Source organism: Cherax quadricarinatus, chromosome 99, assembly GCF_038502225.1.
Source record: "Cherax quadricarinatus isolate ZL_2023a chromosome 99, ASM3850222v1, whole genome shotgun sequence".
NCBI lineage: Eukaryota > Metazoa > Arthropoda > Malacostraca > Decapoda > Parastacidae > Cherax > Cherax quadricarinatus.
The window spans coordinates 121,672-140,425 of NC_091390.1; the positions used below are offsets into that span (position 1 = coordinate 121,672).

At 41.8% G+C, this 18,754-nt stretch overlaps 1 protein-coding gene across 1 annotated transcript; it reads right to left on the bottom strand.

The window, feature by feature from the left end:
• Window positions 1–1,574: 1,574 nt before the first annotated feature.
• Window positions 1,575–17,218, bottom strand: LOC128704747 (uncharacterized). The gene is made up of 2 exons (XM_070105419.1): window positions 14,841–17,218; window positions 1,575–1,923 (listed from the first exon to the last, which is right to left on the bottom strand). Exons 1-2 carry the CDS (start codon window positions 16,119–16,121, stop codon window positions 1,804–1,806), a joined length of 1,401 nt encoding a protein of 466 aa, XP_069961520.1. The 5' UTR covers window positions 16,122–17,218; the 3' UTR covers window positions 1,575–1,803.
• Between the last annotated feature and the right edge of the window lie 1,536 nt (window positions 17,219–18,754).

An 18,754-nucleotide genomic window follows, 5' to 3' on the forward strand; every position in this document is an offset into this window, starting at 1 on the left:
CTGTAACTTACAGTTATACGCCTGTAAGTTGCAGTTACACACCTGTAACTTACAGCTACACACCTGTAACTTAGTTATACGCCTGTAAGTTGCAGTTACACACCTGTATTATTATTATAATCAAGGGGGAAGCGCTAAACCCGGAGGTACACACCTGTAACTTACAGCTACACACCTGTAATATACACACAGAGATGTATATCTCTGTGTATATATATTGATGTGAGATTAAGTTCATATCTTAATTTTAAAGGAGGGATTATCAGGAATCCCTCAAGAATACTTAAATAAGTCAGGTCTGTATAAGTGGTCAGTCAGGGCACTTAACACTGTGATTAAGTGGATAACTGAGGTATAATAAACACTTATAAGTGCTCAATAATAACTCACATAGGGACGGAAACTCAGATTGATCTGTATATTCGACCTCCTCCTGGGGTCCTCTTCAGCAGGTGGCCTCATGGTCTGGGACCATAAGGCTCTGAGATGAAGTCAGTGAAATGTGGTGGTATTCTAGGGAGAGGCTGTGTACGTTTATTCACGTACAGGTAGACATTGTGGTCCTTGTATTACCATTGTGGTTCTTGAACCCTCCTGGGTTATCCTGGCTGGCTAACACTCCCTACCCTGGGTTATCCTGGCTGACTAACACTCCCTACCCTGGGTTATCCTGGCTGACTAACACTCCCTACCCTGGGTTATCCTGGCTGGCTAACACTCCCTACCCTGGGTTATCCTGGCTGGCTAACACTCCCTACCCTGGGTTATCCTGGCTGGCTAACACTCCCTACCCTGGGTTATCCTGGCTGGCTAACACTCCCTACCCTGGGTTATCCTGGCTGACTAACACTCCCTACCCTGGGTTATCCTGGCTGACTAACACTCCCTACCCTGGGTTATCCTGGCTGACTAACACTCCCTACCCTGTGTTATCCTGGCTGACTAACAGTCCCTACCCTGGGTTATCCTGGCTGGCTAACAGTCCCTACCCTGGGTTATCCTGGCTGACTAACACTCCCTACCCTGGGTTATCCTGGCTGACTAGCACTCCCTACCCTGTGTTATCCTGGCTGGCTAATACTCCCTACCCTGGGTTATCCTGGCTGACTAACACTCCCTACCCTGGGTTATCCTGGCTGACTAACACTCCCTACCCTGGGTTATCCTGGCTGACTAACACTCCCTACCCTGTGTTATCCTGGCTGGCTAACAGTCCCTACCCTGGGTTATCCTGACTGACTAACCCTCAGGGGTTAAAACCCCAACAAAATGTTATCGTAAATCGTCTCAGTCTACTTATGGGTTATTTTATGTTAGTTTACCTCTAGTCTGATTAAGACAAGTTTTCTATGGTACAAGATTGTTGCTTCATAGAACACCTGACTCAGTGTTATTGAGGAGGGACTTGAGGAAATGTGCCAGAGTGCTGTTGCTCTCAGTTAGGTTCTAGCTCCTGGGCTCACCTCTCTCCATTCAGGCCAAGAAGAAAGATGAATTAGAATAAGATGGGTAAGACAGCAGTCGATCAGTAAGCGCTACTATTAATACTACTACTGCTTAACCGGGCCGCGGGGGGGGGGGCCTTGACCCCTGGAACAACCTCCAGGTATACTGGTATACTCCAAGTATTTTCCCCTTGGTATACTCCTGGTATATTCCTGGTAGTCCTGGTATACTCCAAGTATAACATTGTTGAAGAGTGTACCTAATAAAATGACCATTAAGTGTGCTTATATAGATAGCTATCTAGCTAGATAGCTGTCTAGGTAGATAGCTAGCTATCTAGACAGCAAGATAAAAGTGTTATCTTACCTCGGTCTCCCAGGCCAGACGGGCTGCTATCCTCTCCTTAACACGATCTCTACGATAGCGGGAACGACTGCTGGTATCGTAGCTACTGTCTAGGCAGGTCCGGAGCTTAGGCTGTCACCAGGGAGAGACAGATATCTGTTATATTGTAGCTGTCTGTTATATTGTAGCTGTCTGTTATATTGTGGTTGTCTGTTATATTGTAGCTGTTATATTGTAGCTGTCTGTTATATTGTAGCTGTCTGTTATATTGTAGCTGTCTGTTATATTGTAGCTGTCTGTTATATTGTGGTTGTCTGTTATATTGTAGCTGTTATATTGTAGCTGTCTGTTATATTGTAGCTGTCTGTTATATTGTAGCTGTTATATTGTAGCTGTCTGTTATATTGTAGCTGTCTGTTATATTGTGGTTGTCTGTTATATTGTAGCTGTTATATTGTAGCTGTCTGTTATATTGTAGGTGTCTGTTATATTGTGGTTGTCTGTTATATTGTAGCTGTTATATTGTAGCTGTCTGTTATATTGTAGCTGTCTGTTATATTGTAGCTGTCTGTTATATTGTAGCTGTCTGTTATATTGTAGCTGTTATATTGTAGCTGTCTGTTATATTGTAGCTGTCTGTTATATTGTGGTTGTCTGTTATATTGTAGCTGTTATATTGTAGCTGTCTGTTATATTGTAGCTGTCTGTTATATTGTAGCTGTCTGTTATATTGTAGCTGTCTGTTATATTGTGGTTGTCTGTTATATTGTAGTTGTTATATTGTAGCTGTCTGTTATATTGTGGTTGTCTGTTATATTGTAGCTGTCTGTTATATTGTGGTTGTCTGTTATATTGTAGCTGTCTGTTATATTGTAGCTGTCTGTTATATTGTAGTTGTCTGTTATATTGTAGCTGTCTGTTATATTGTAGCTGTCTGTTATATTGTAGCTGTCTGTTATATTGTAGCTGTCTGTTATATTGTGGTTGTCTGTTATATTGTAGCTGTCTGTTATATTGTACCTGTCTGTTATATTGTAGCTGTCTGTTATATTGTGGTTGTCTGTTATATTGTAGCTGTTATATTGTAGCTGTCTGTTATATTGTAGCTGTCTGTTATATTGTGGTTGTCTGTTATATTGTAGCTGTTATATTGTAGCTGTCTGTTATATTGTAGCTGTCTGTTATATTGTGGTTGTCTGTTATATTGTAGCTGTTATATTGTAGCTGTCTGTTATATTGTAGCTGTCTGTTATATTGTGGTTGTCTTTTATATTGTAGCTGTTATATTGTAGCTGTCTGTTATATTGTAGCTGTCTGTTATATTGTAGCTGTCTGTTATATTGTAGCTGTCTGTTATATTGTAGCTGTCTGTTATATTGTAGCTGTCTGTTATATTGTAGTTGTCTGTTATATTGTAGCTGTCTGTTATATTGTAGCTGTCTGTTATATTGTAGCTGTCTGTTATATTGTAGCTGTCTGTTATATTGTGGTTGTCAGTTATATTGTAGCTGTTATATTGTAGCTGTCTGTTATATTGTAGCTGTCTGTTATATTGTAGCTGTCTGTTATATTGTGGTTGTCAGTTATATTGTAGCTGTTATATTGTAGCTGTCTGTTATATTGTAGCTGTCTGTTATATTGTAGCTTTCTGTTATATTGTAGCTGTCTGTTATATTGTAGCTGTCTGTTATATTGTAGCTGTCTGTTATATTGTGGTTGTCTGTTATATTGTGGTTGTCTGTTATATTGTAGCTGTCTGTTATATTGTGGTTGTCTGTTATATTGTAGCTGTCTGTTATATTGTAGCTGTCTGTTATATTGTAGCTGTTATATTGTAGCTGTCTGTTATATTGTGGTTGTCTGTTATATTGTAGCTGTCTGTTATATTGTGGTTGTCTGTTATATTGTAGCTGTCTGTTATATTGTAGCTGTCTGTTATATTGTGGTTGTCTGTTATATTGTAGCTGTCTGTTATATTGTAGCTGTTATATTGTAGCTGTCTGTTATATTGTGGTTGTCTGTTATATTGTAGCTGTCTGTTATATTGTGGTTGTCTGTTATATTGTAGCTGTCTGTTATATTGTAGCTGTCTGTTATATTGTAGCTGTCTGTTATATTGTAGCTGTCTGCTATATTGTAGCTGTCTGTTATATTGTGGTTGTCTGTTATATTGCAGCTGTCTGTTATATTGTGGTTGTCTGTTATATTGTGGTTGTCTGTTATATTGTAGCCGTTATATTGTAGCTGTCTGTTATATTGTAGCTGTCTGTTATATTGTAGCTGTCTGTTATATTGTAGCTGTCTGTTATATTGTGGTTGTCTGTTATATTGTAGCTGTCTGTTATATTGTAGCTGTCTGTTATATTGTGGTTGTTATATTGTAGTTGTCTGTTATATTGTAGCTGTCTGTTATATTGTAGCTGTCTGTTATATTGTAGCTGTCTGTTATATTGTAGCTGTTATATTGTAGCTGTCTGTTATATTGTAGCTGTCTGTTATATTGTAGCTGTCTGTTATATTGTGGTTGTCTGTTATATTGTAGCTGTTATATTGTAGCTGTCTGTTATATTGTAGTTGTCTGTTATATTGTAGCTGTCTGTTATATTGTAGTTGTCTGTTATATTGTAGCTGTCTGTTATATTGTAGCTGTCTGTTATATTGTAGCTGTCTGTTATATTGTAGCTGTTATATTGTAGCTGTCTGTTATATTGTAGCTGTCTGTTATATTGTAGCTGTCTGTTATATTGTAGCTGTCTGTTATATTGTAGTTGTCTGTTATATTGTGGTTGTCTGTTATATTGTAGCTGTTATATTGTAGCTGTCTGTTATATTGTAGCTGTCTGTTATATTGTGGTTGTCTGTTATATTGTGGTTGTCTGTTATATTGTAGCCGTTATATTGTAGCTGTCTGTTATATTGTAGCTGTCTGTTATATTGTAGCTGTCTGTTATATTGTAGCTGTTATATTGTAGCTGTCTGTTATATTGTAGCTGTTTTATTGTAGCTGTCTGTTACATTGTAGCTGTCTGTTATATTGTAGCTGTCTGTTATATTGTAGCTGTCTGTTATATTGTAGCTGTCTGTTATATTGTGGTTGTCTGTTATATTGTAGCTGTTATATTGTAGCTGTCTGTTATATTGTAGCTGTCTGTTATATTGTAGCTGTCTGTTATATTGTAGCTGTCTGTTATATTGTGGTTGTCTGTTATATTGTAGCTGTTATATTGTAGCTGTCTGTTATATTGTAGCTGTCTGTTATATTGTAGCTGTTATATTGTAGCTGTCTGTTATATTGTAGCTGTCTGTTATATTGTGGTTGTCTGTTATATTGTAGCTGTTATATTGTAGCTGTCTGTTATATTGTAGCTGTCTGTTATATTGTAGCTGTCTGTTATATTGTAGCTGTTATATTGTAGCTGTCTGTTATATTGTAGCTGTCTGTTATATTGTGGTTGTCTGTTATATTGTAGCTGTTATATTGTAGCTGTCTGTTATATTGTAGCTGTCTGTTATATTGTAGCTGTCTGTTATATTGTGGTTGTCTGTTATATTGTAGCTGTTATATTGTAGCTGTCTGTTATATTGTAGCTGTCTGTTATATTGTAGCTGTCTGTTATATTGTGGTTGTCTGTTATATTGTAGCTGTTATATTGTAGCTGTCTGTTATATTGTAGCTGTCTGTTATATTGTAGCTCTCTGTTATATTGTAGCTGTTATATTGTAGCTGTCTGTTATATTGTAGCTGTCTGTTATATTGTGGTTGTCTGTTATATTGTAGCTGTTATATTGTAGCTGTCTGTTATATTGTAGCTGTCTGTTATATTGTGGTTGTCTGTTATATTGTAGCTGTTATATTGTAGCTGTCTGTTATATTGTAGCTGTCTGTTATATTGTAGCTGTCTGTTATATTGTAGCTGTTATATTGTAGCTGTCTGTTATATTGTAGCTGTCTGTTATATTGTAGCTGTTATATTGTAGCTGTTATATTGTAGCTGTCTGTTATATTGTAGCTGTCTGTTATATTGTAGCTGTTATATTGTAGCTGTCTGTTATATTGTAGCTGTCTGTTATATTGTAGCTGTCTGTTATATTGTAGCTGTCTGTTATATTGTAGCTGTCTGCTATATTGTGGTTGTCTGTTATATTGTAGCTGTTATATTGTAGCTGTCTGTTATATTGTAGCTGTCTGTTATATTGTAGCTGTCTGTTATATTGTAGCTGTCTGTTATATTGTAGCTGTCTGTTATATTGTGGTTGTCTGTTATATTGTAGCTGTTATATTGTAGCTGTCTGTTATATTGTAGCTGTCTGTTATATTGTAGCTGTCTGTTATATTGTAGCTGTCTGTTATATTGTAGCTGTTATATTGTAGCTGTCTGTTATATTGTAGCTGTCTCTTATATTGTAGCTGTCTGTTATATTGTAGCTGTCTGTTATATTGTAGCTGTCTGTTATATTGTGGTTGTCTGTTATATTGTAGCTGTCTGTTATATTGTGGTTGTCTGTTATATTGTAGCTGTCTGTTATATTGTAGCTGTCTGTTATATTGTGGTTGTCTGTTATATTGTAGCTGTCTGTTATATTGTAGCTGTCTGTTATATTGTAGCTGTCTGTTATATTGTAGCTGTCTGTTATATTGTAGCTGTCTGTTATATTGTAGCTGTCTGTTATATTGTAGCTGTCTGTTATATTGTAGCTGTCTGTTATATTGTGGTTGTCTGTTATATTGTAGCTGTTATATTGTAGCTGTCTGTTATATTGTAGCTGTCTGTTATATTGTAGCTGTCTGTTATATTGTAGCTGTTATATTGTAGCTGTCTGTTATATTGTAGCTGTCTGTTATATTGTAGCTGTCTGTTATATTGTAGCTGTCTGTTATATTGTAGCTGTCTGTTATATTGTGGTTGTCTGATATATTGTAGCTGTTATATTGTAGCTGTCTGTTATATTGTAGCTGTCTGTTATATTGTAGCTGTCTGTTATATTGTAGCTGTCTGTTATATTGTAGCTGTCTGTTTTATTGTGGTTGTCTGTTATATTGTAGCTGCTATATTGTAGCTGTCTGTTATATTGTAGCTGTCTGTTATATTGTAGCTGTCTGTTATATTGTAGCTGTCTGTTATATTGTAGCTGTCTGTTATATTGTAGCTGTCTGTTATATTGTGGTTGACTGTTATATTGTAGCTGTCTGTTATATTGTAGCTGTTATATTGTAGCTGTCTGTTATATTGTAGCTGTCTGTTATATTGTAGCTGTCTGTTATATTGTAGCTGTCTGTTATATTGTAGCTGTCTGTTATATTGTAGCTGTCTGTTATATTGTAGCTGTCTGTTATATTGTGGTTGTCTGTTATATTGTAGCTGTCTGTTATATTGTAGCTGTCTGTTATATTGTAGCTGTCTGTTATATTGTAGCTGTCTGTTATATTGTAGCTGTCTGTTATATTGTGGTTGTCTGTTATATTGTAGCTGTTATATTGTAGCTGTCTGTTATATTGTAGCTGTCTGTTATATTGTAGCTGTCTGTTATATTGTAGCTGTCTGTTATATTGTAGCTGTCTGTTATATTGTAGCTGTTATATTGTAGCTGTCTGTTATATTGTAGCTGTCTGTTATATTGTAGCTGTCTGTTATATTGTAGCTGTCTGTTATATTGTAGCTGTCTGTTATATTGTGGTTGTCTGTTATATTGTAGCTGTTATATTGTAGCTGTCTGTTATATTGTAGTTGTCTGTTATATTGTAGCTGTCTGTTATATTGTGGTTGTCTGTTATATTGTAGCTGTCTGTTATATTGTGGTTGTCTGTTATATTGTAGCTGTCTGTTATATTGTGGTTGTCTGTTATATTGTAGCTGTCTGTTATATTGTAGCTGTCTGTTATATTGTAGTTGTCTGTTATATTGTGGTTGTCTGTTATATTGTAGCTGTTATATTGTAGCTGTCTGTTATATTGTAGCTGTCTGTTATATTGTGGTTGTCTGTTATATTGTAACTGTCTGTTATATTGTGGTTGTCTGTTATATTGTAGCTGTCTGTTATATTGTGGTTGTCTGTTATATTGTAGCTGTCTGTTATATTGTACCTGTCTTTTATATTGTAGCTGTCTGTTATATTGTACCTGTCTGTTATATTGTAGCTGTCTGGTATATTGTACCTGTATGTTATATTGTAGCTGTCTGTTATATTGTACCTGTCTGTTATATTGTAGCTGTCTGTTATATTGTACGTGTCTGTTATATTGTAGCTGTCTGTTATATTGTGGTTGTCTGTTATATTGTACCTGTCTGTTATATTGTACCTGTCTGTTATATTGTAGCTGTCTGTTATATTGTGGTTGTCTGTTATATTGTAGCTGTCTGTTATATTGTGGTTGTCTGTTATATTGTATCTGTTATATTGTAGCTGTCTGTTATATTGTAGCTGTCTGTTATATTGTAGCTGTCTGTTATATTGTAGCTGTCTGTTATATTGTGGTTGTCTGTTATATTGTAGCTGTCTGTTATATTGTAGCTGTTATATTGTAGCTGTCTGTTATATTGTAGCTGTTATATTGTAGCTGTCTGTTATATTGTAGCTGTTATATTGTAGCTGTCTGTTATATTGTACCTGTCTGTTATATTGTAGCTGTTATATTGTAGCTGTCTGTTATATTGTAGCTGTTATATTGTAGCTGTTATATTGTAGCTGTCTGTTATATTGTAGCTGTCTGTTATATTGTAGCTGTCTGTTATATTGTAGCTGTCTGTTATATTGTAGCTGTCTGTTATATTGTAGCTGTCTGTTATATTGTAGCTGTCTGTTATATTGTAGCTGTCTGTTATATTGTAGTGGACTGGTGTGGGTGGCATCCTGGGGATGGTAGTGGACTGGTGTGGGTGGCATCCTGTGGATGGTAGTGGACTGGTGTGGGTGGCATCCTGTGGATGGTAGTGGACTTGTGTGGGTGGCATCCTGTGGATGGTAGTGGACTGGTGTGGGTGGCATCCTGTGGATGGTAGTGGACTGGTGTGGGTGGCATCCTGTGGATGGTAATGGACTGGTGTGGGTGGCATCCTGGGGATGGTAATGGACTTTATTATTAATATTAGTATGTCAGTGTGTGTGTTGTATTGAGTTGCAGTGCAACACTGTGACTGTTGCAGTGCAACACTGTGACTGTTGCAGTGCAACACTGTGACTGTTGCAGTGCAACACTGTGTCTGTTGCAGTGCAACACTGTGACTGTTGCAGTGCAACACTGTGACTGTTGCAGTGCAACACTGTGACTGTTGCAGTGCAACACTGTGACTGTTGCAGTGCAACACTGTGACTGTTGCAGTGCAACACTGTGACTGTTGCAGTGCAACACTGTGACTGTTGCAGTGTAACACTGTGACTGTTGCAGTGCAACACTGTGACTGTTGCAGTGCAACACTGTGACTGTTGCAGTGCAACACTATGACTGTTGCAGTGCAACACTGTGACTGTTGCAGTGCAACACTGTGACTGTTGCAGTGTAACGCTGTGACTGTTGCAGTGCAACACTGTGACTGTTGCAGTGCAACACTGTGACTGTTGCAGTGCAACACTGTGACTGTTGCAGTACAACACTGTGACTGTTGCAGTGCAACACTGTGACTGTTGCAGTGCAACACTGTGACTGTTGCAGTGCAACACTGTGACTGTTGCAGTGCAACACTGTGACTGTTGCAGTGCAACACTGTGACTGTTGCAGTGTAACACTGTGACTGTTGCAGTACAACACTGTGACTGTTGCAGTGCAACACTGTGACTGTTGCAGTGCAACACTGTGACTGTTGCAGTGCAACACTGTGACTGTTGCAGTGCACCACTGTGACTGTTGCAGTGCAACACTGTGACTGTTGCAGTGCAACACTGTGACTGTTGCAGTGCAACACTGTGACTGTTGCAGTGCAACACTGTGACTGTTGCAGTACAACACTGTGACTGTTGCAGTGCAACACTGTGACTGTTGCAGTGCAACACTGTGACTGTTGCAGTGCAACACTGTGACTGTTGCAGTACAACACTGTGACTGTTGCAGTGCAACACTGTGACTGTTGCAGTGCAACACTGTGACTGTTGCAGTGCAACACTGTGACTGTTGCAGTGCAACACTGTGACTGTTGCAGTGCAACACTGTGACTGTTGCAGTGCAACACTGTGACTGTTGCAGTGCAACACTGTGACTGTTGCAGTGCAACACTGTGACTGTTGCAGTGCAACACTGTGACTGTTGCAGTGCAACACTGTGACTGTTGCAGTGCAACACTGTGACTGTTGCAGTGTAATACTGACTGTTGCAGTGCAACACTGTGACTGTTGCAGTGTAATACTGACTGTTGCAGTGCAACACTGTGACTGTTGCAGTGCAACACTGTGACTGTTGCAGTGCAACACTGTGACTGTTGCAGTGCAACACTGTGTCTGTTGCAGTGCAACACTGTGTCTGTTGCAGTGCAACACTGTGACTGTTGCAGTGCAACACTGTGACTGTTGCAGTGCAACACTGTGACTGTTGCAGTGCAACACTGTGTCTGTTGCAGTGCAACACTGTGTCTGTTGCAGTGCAACACTGTGACTGTTGCAGTGCAACACTGTGACTGTTGCAGTGCAACACTGTGACTGTTGCAGTGCAACACTGTGACTGTTGCAGTGCAACACTGTGACTGTTGCAGTGCAACACTGTGACTGTTGCAGTGCAACACTGTGACTGTTGCAGTGTAACACTGACTGTTGCAGTGCAACACTGTGACTGTTGCAGTGTAACACTGTGACTGTTGCAGTGTAACACTGTGACTGTTGCAGTGTAACACTGTGTCTGTTGCAGTGCAACACTGTGACTGTTGCAGTGTAACACTGTGACTGTTGCAGTGTAACACTGTGACTGTTGCAGTGTAACACTGTGTCTGTTGCAGTGCAACACTGTGACTGTTGCAGTGTAACACTGTGACATTTGCAGTGTAACACTGTGACTGTTGCAGTGTAACACTGTGTCTGTTGCAGTGCAACACTGTGACTGTTGCAGTGTAACACTGTGTCTGTTGCAGTGTAACACTGTGTCTGTTGCAGTGTAACACTGTGTCTGTTGCAGTGCCTACAGAGCAATACCATTTATAATGTAAGGTAACAGGAAGCAGTGTAGGGTAATGGACAGTAGGGTAATGGACAGAAGGGTAATGGACAGTAGGGTAATGGACAGTAGGGTAATGGACAGTAGGGTAAAGGACAGTAGGGTAATGGACAGTAGGGTAATGGACAGTAGTCTAATGAACAGTAGGTTAATGGACAATAGGGTAATGGATAGTATGGTAATGGACAGTAGAGTAATGGACAGTAGGGTAATGGACAGTAGTCTAATGGACAGTAGGGTAATGGACAGTAGGGTAATGGACAGTAGTCTAATGGACAGTAGGGTAATGGACAGTAGGGTAATGGACAGTAGGGTAATGGATAGTAGGGTAATGGACAGTAGTCTAATGGACAGTAGGGTAATGGACAGTAGGGTAATGGACAGTAGGGTAATAGACAGTAGTCTAATGGACAGTAGGGTAATGGACAGTAGGGTAATGGACAGTAGGGTAATGGACAGTAGTCTAATGGACAGTAGGGTAATGGACAGTAGGGTAATGGACAGTAGGGTAATGGACAGTAGGGTAATGGACAGTAGGGTAATGGACAGTAGGGTAATGGACAGTAGTCTAATGGACAGTAGGGTAATGGACAGTAGGGTAATGGACAGTAGGGTAATGGACAGTAGGGTAATGGACAGTAGTCTAATGGACAGTAGGGTAATGGACAGTAGGGTAATGGACAATAGGGTAATGGACAGTAGGGTAATGGACAGTAGGGTAATGGACAGTAGGGTAATGGACAGTAGTCTAATGGACAGTAGGGTAATGGACAGTAGGGTAATGGACAGTAGTCTAATGGACAGTAGGGTAATGGACAGTAGGGTAATGGACAGTAGGATAATGGACAGTAGGGTAATGGACAGTAGGGTAATGGACAGTAGAGTAATGGACAGTAGGGTAATGGACAGTAGTCTAATGGACAGTAGGGTAATGGACAGTAGGGTAATGGACAGTAGTCTAATGGACAGTAGGGTAATGGACAGTAGGGTAATGGACAGTAGGGTAATGGATAGTAGGGTAATGGACAGTAGTCTAATGGACAGTAGGGTAATGGACAGTAGGGTAATGGACAGTAGGGTAATGGACAGTAGGGTAATGGACAGTAGGGTAATGGACAGTAGGGTAATGGACAGTAGGGTAATGGACAGTAAGGTAATGGACAGTAGGGTAATGGACAGTAGGGTAATGGACAGTAGGGTAATGGACAGTAGGGTAATAGACAGTAGTCTAATGGACAGTAGGGTAATGGACAGTAGTCTAATGAACAGTAGGGTAATGGACAGTAGGGTAATGGACAGTAGGGTAATGGACAGTAGGGTAATGGACAGTAGGGTAATGGACAGTAGTCTAATGGACAGTAGGGTAATGGACAGTAGGGTAATGGACAGTAGGGCAATGGACAGTAGCGTAATGGACAGTAGGGTAATGGACAGTAGGGTAATGGACAGTAGGGTAATGGACAGTAGGGTAATGGACAGTAGGGTAATGGACAGTAGTCTAATTGACAGTAGGGGAATGGACAGAAGGGTAATGGACAGTAGGGTAATGGACAGTAGGGTAATGGACAGTAGGGTAATGGACAGTAGGGTAATGGACAGTAGGGTAATGGACAGTAGGGTAATGGACAGCAGTCTAATGGACAGTAGGGTAATGGACAGTAAGGTAATGGACAGTAGGGTAATGGACAGTAGTCTAATTGACAGTAGGGGAATGGACAGAAGGGTAATGGACAGTAGGGTAATGGACAGTAGGGTAATTGACAGTAGGGGAATGGACAGAAGGGTAATGGACAGTAGGGTAATGGACAGTAGGGTAATGGACAGTAGGGTAATGGACAGAAGGGTAATGGACAGTAGGGTAATGGACAGTAGGGTAATGGACAGTAGTCTAATGGACAGTAGGGTAATGGACAGTAGGGTAATGGACAGTAGGGTAATGGACAGTAGTCTAATGGACAGTAGGGTAATGGACAGTAGGGTAATGGACAGTAGGGTAATGGACAGTAGTCTAATGGACAGTAGGGTAATGGACAGTAGGGTAATGGACAGTAGGGTAATGGACAGTAGGGTAATGGACAGTAGGGTAATGGACAGTAGGGTAATGGACAGTAGGGTAATGGACAGTAGGGTAATGGACAGTAGGGTAATGGACAGTAGTCTAATGGACAGTAGGGTAATGGACAGTAGTCTAATGGACAGTAGTCTAATGGACAGTAGGGTAATGGACAGTAGTCTAATGGACAGTAGTCTAATGGACAGTAGGGTAATGGACAGTAGGGTAATGGACAGTAGTCTAATGGACAGTAGGGTAATTGACAGTAGGGTAATGGACAGTAGTCTAATGGACAGTAGGGTAATGGACAGTAGGGTAATGGACAGTAGTCTAATGGACATTACTCTAATGGACAGTAGTCTAATGGACAGTAGTCTAATGGACAGTAGCCTAATGGACAGTAGTCTAATGGACAGTAGGGTAATGGACAGTAGGGTAATGGACAGTAGGGTAATGGACAGTAGTCTAATGGACAGTAGTCTAATGGACAGTAGGGTAATGGACAGTAGGGTAATGAACAGTAGTCTAATGGACAGTAGGGTAATGGACAGTAGGGTAATGGACAGTAGGGTAATGGACAGTAGGGTAATGGACAGTAGTCTAATGGACAGTAGGGTAATGGACAGTAGTCTAATGGACAGTAGGGTAATTGACAGTAGGGTAATGGACAGTAGTCTAATGGACAGTAGGGTAATGGACAGTAGGGTAATGAACAGTAGTCTAATGGACAGTAGGGTAATGGACAGTAGTCTAATAGACAGTAGTCTAATGGACAGTAGTCTAATGGACAGTAGGGTAATGGACAGTAGTCTAATGGACAGTAGTCTAATGGACAGTAGTCTAATGGACAGTAGGGTAATGGACAGTAGGGTAATGGACAGTAGGGTAATTTACAGAAGGGTAATGGACAGTAGGGTAATGGACAGTAGGGTAATGGACAGTAGGGTAATGGACAGTAGGGTAATGGACAGTAGTCTAATGGACAGTAGGGTAATGGACAGTAGTCTAATGGACAGTAGTCTAATTGACAGTAGTCTAATTGACAGTACGGTAATGGACAGTAGGGTAATGGACAGTAGGGTAATGGACAGTAGTGTAATGGACAGTTGGGTAATGGACAGTAGGGTAATGGACAGTAGTCTAATGGAAAGTAGTCTAATGGACAGTAGGGTAATGGCAGTAGTCTAATGGACAGTAGGGTAATGGACAGTAGGGTAATGAGAAGTAATGCAGAATAATGGACAGTAGTGTAGGATAATGGACAGTAATGTAAGATAATGGGCAATAGTGTAGGATAATTGGCAGTAATGTAAGATAATGGAAGTAGTGTAGGATAATGGGCAGTAATGTAAGATAATGGAAGTAGTGTAGGATAATGGGCAGTAGTGTACGATAATGGGCAGTAATGTACGATAATGGGAAGTAGCGTAGGATAATGGTCAGTAATGTACGATAATGGGCAATAGTGTAGGATAATTGGCAGTAATGTAAGATAATGGAAGTAGTGTAGGATAATGGGCAGTAATGTAAGATAATGGAAGTAGTGTAGGATAATGGGCAGTAGTGTACGATAATGGGCAGTAGTGTAGGATAATGGGAAGTAGTGTAGGACAATGGGCAGTAGTGTAGGATAATGGGCAATAATGTAAGATAATGGGAAGTAGTGTAGGATAATGGGCAGTAGGGTAATGGGCAGTAGGGTAATGGGCAGTAGGGTAATGGCAGTAGGAAAATGGGTAGTAGGATAATGGGCAGTAGTGTAGGGTAATGGGCAATAGGGTAATGGTCAACAGGATAATGGGGAGTAGGGTAATATGCAGTAGGATAATGGGAAATATCGTTGGATAATCAACAATAACTGACCTTGTCAACAATACCATTAACCAAAGGCGATTCTCGACCTCCCTGGCTGGAAGAGTCAACAGAGTCCTTAAGTCCTGTCGTTGGGGACTCCACACCACTCCTGGAGTCCTTGTAGCCCTCCAGGCGGGTCCTGGAGGGAGAGTCCAAGTGACTACGCCCAGGAGAGTCCACTCGGGATCTACTGGGAGAGTCCACACGGCGAACTACCGAAGAATCAGTCTGTTCACTTCGACTGGTCGAGTCAGTTCGAGTACAAGGTTTGAGAGCTGCCGAAGACTCCGGCGTTAAGGTTGTAACTTCGCCAGAACAAACACTTGCATCACTTATGTATTCTTCGTCATTATGACGTACTAGACCATTCGTTATATTGTGATTCGTGTCATATTTACGTCGGAGTTCGGTGACTGAGGGCTGCCTATCCTCGCCGCTGCTGGAGGAACTGTCCTCCCGATTTTCACTGGAGGAGGAGGTGGTCTCCGGAGATGTCTTTCTGAAGGAGGATCTGGATGCTGCATCTGTATAGGTGGAAGGGACACGCCGCCGGGATGAACTACTATCCACATCCGTTAAGTAACTTCTACTTCGACTAGAGCCACTGGAGAAAGCAGAATCCTTCAGTGAAGAGTCACTTTCGTGACCGGCTAGCAAGCCGCCACTTTCCCTAGCGGAAGTGCGCGTCTCGAAGACTTTTATGCGGTCGGTAAAGCGGACTTTCTCAGTATCACTGTTCTCATTAGCGTCATCTCTCTTATCTTTCTCACGGGCCTCCCAGCGGTAGTTACAAGCGTACGAAGATGGCGAAGGACCGAAGTGGCTAGTGTCGATACCGTTACCATTAACAGCGTCGACTGTGCGATCGCGGGACGTGAGGCGCGATCCGTAGCTGGAATCCCGCGAGGACGATGATTCTCTAGTAGCCGAATCTCTTGAGTAGCGCGAAGTGTACCGCGAGGAGGTCACTGGCCCTTCTAGTTGAGAATCAGAGGACAACCTCGAGTAAGTAGCCCTTACAGGCGACTGCCGCAAGCTGCGGCTACTGCGGTAAGTATCAGATGAGGAGGAATACGCGGGCCGTGGCGGTAGCGAATACTTGCTACCATAACTACTGCTGCTGCTGTAGTTACTGCTGCTGTAGTTACTGCCGTAGCTGCTGCTGTAGGATGAGCGATCCAGGGAAGTCGTACGCGATAAATAGGTGGACGGACTGCGATAGGATGACGGATAGTGAGCGTAGGATGGGTATCTAGTACCCACTGAGGGCGAGGATGGCGGCACAGGCATCCTTGTAGACTACAGCATCACCTGTGCTGCACTAGATGAAGGAAGACTCACTGCAGGATCACTGCTTCGCTAAGTGCTACTAGCAAGGCTACCGTGCTAGTGGAGCACACACTCAGGTGCTAAATCACAACACCTAAGTGTTTACACTGCTCTACACTTCCGGGAGTCACACACTGGTTCACAGTTCCAAGATCCTTACACTGTTTCACTGTTCCTAGATTCTTACACTGTTGGGCCAGCTCTAGATTCTTACACTGTTGGGCCAGCTCTAGGTTCTTACACTGCTGGGCCAGCTCTAGATTCTTACACTGTTGGGCCAGCTCTAGGTTCTTACACTGTTGGGCCAGCTCTAGATTCTTACACTGTTGGGCCAGCTCTAGGTTCTTACACTGTTGGGCCAGCTCTAGATTCTTACACTGTTGGGCCAGCTCTAGATTCTTACACTGTTGGGCCAGCTCTAGGTTCTTACACTGTTGGGCCAGCTCTAGATTCTTACACTGTTGGGCCAGCTCTAGATTCTTACACTGTTGGGCCAGCTCTAGATTCTTACACTGTTGGGCCAGCTCTAGGTTCTTACACTGTTGGACTGGCCTAAGATTCTCACAGTCACTATGATCCTCGATTCTTACACTGCCTCACTGCTCCTAGATCCTCACACTGCCTCACTGCTCCTAGATCATCACACTGCCTCACTGCTCCTAGATCCTCACACTGCCTCACTGCTCCTAGATCCTCACACTGCCTCACTGCTCCTAGATCCTCACACTGCCTCACTGCTCCTAGATCCTCACACTGCTCCGGCTACCGTCTACGCCAGGGCCAGGATTCAGATGGGATATGCGCCTTGATATACCCATCTTGCGGGTATACCAGCTGGCTAGATGAGAGAGCAGTGGCGCAGCAGTGGTGCAGAGGTAAGTAGAACAGTGGTGAGGGTGGACCAGTAACAGCAACAACGGCAGCAACAGCAGCAACAGCAGCAACAGGAGGGGGTGCTGGCAGCCACCACCACACTGCCAGATCTATATATAGCAAATCAGTCCACGGCTTGGCAGTTACTTTATACTCTGTAACACCTGTAACACAAGAAACACCAGGTTAACACCTGTAACACAAGAAACACCAGGTTAACACCTGTAATACTAACTCTAACACATGTAACACAACCTCTAACACATGTAGCACAACCTCTAACACATGTAACAAAAGTAACACAAAGTTAACACCTGCAACAAAATCTGTAACACATGTAATATAGCCTGTAACACAACCTATAAGACATGTAAAACAACCTCTAACACCTGTAACACAACCTCTAAAACATGTAGCACAAAAAACACATGTAACACAACCTCTAACACATGTAACACAACATCTAACGCCTCCAACACTAGGTTAACACATGTAACACAACATCTAACACCTGCAACACAAGGTTAACACATGTAACACAAGATCTAACACCTGCAACACTAGGTTAACAAATGTAACACAACATCTAACACCTGCAATACTAGGTTAACACATGTAACACAACAAGTAACACAACCTCTAACACATGTAACATAAGAAACACTAGGCTAACACCTGTAACACCTGTAACAGATGTAACACAAGCTGTAATACATGTAACACAAGTAACATGTGTTACAGCTGAAGTTGAAGTCTGATGTGTCCCTCAGACTTCAACTAGCACCTCAACTAGCACTGAAACTAGCACTGAGACTAGCACCTCAACTAGCACCTCAACTAGCACTGAGACTAGCACCTCAACTAGCACCTCAACTAGCACTGAGACTAGCACTGAGACTAGCACCTCAACTAGCACCTCAACTAGCATCTCAACTAGCACTGAGACTAGCACTGAGACTAGCACTGAAACTAGCACTGAGACTAGCACTGAGACTTGCACTGAAACTAGCACCTCAACTAGCACTGAGACTAGCACTGAGACTAGCACTGAGACTAGCACTGAGACTAGCACTGAGACTAGCACTGAGACTAGCACTGAGACTAGCACCTCAACTAGCACTGAGACTAGCACTGAGACTAGAACTGAGACTAGCACTGAGACTAGCACCTCAACTAGCACTGAGACTAGCACTGAGACTAGCACTGAGACTAGCACTGAGACTAGCACTGAGACTAGCACTGAGACTAGCACTGAAACTAGCACCTCAACTAGCACTGAAACTAGCACTGAGACTAGCACTGAAACTAGCACCTCAACTAGCACTGAAACTAGCACTGAGACTAGCACTGAGACTAGCACTGAAACTAGCACTGAGACTAGCACTGAAACTAGCACTGAGACTAGCACTGAGACTAGCACTGAAACTAGCACTGAGACTAGCACTGAAACTAGCACTGAAACTAGCACTGAGACTAGCACTGAGACTAGCACCCCAACTAGCACTGAAACTAGCACCCCAACTAGCACTGAAACTAGCACTGAGACTAGCACTGAAACTAGCACTGAAACTAGCACTGAAACTAGCACTGAAACTAGCACTGAGACTAGCACTGAGACTAGCACTGAGACTAGCACTGAAACTAGCACTGAGACTAGCACTGAAACTAGCACTGAGACTAGCACTGAGACTAGCACTGAAACTAGCACTGAGACTAGCACT

What these genes read in the sequence shown, in the direction of transcription:
- LOC128704747 (XM_070105419.1), bottom strand. Translation starts at nt 16,121, where the DNA reads ATGCCTGTGCCGCCATCCTCGCCCTCAGTGGGTACTAGATACCCATCC. An exon ending in TTAATGGTATTGTTGACAAG is followed by an intron (nt 1,924 to 14,840) that starts GTCAGTTATTGT and finishes CCCTGGTGACAG; the next exon opens with CCTAAGCTCCGGACCTGCCT.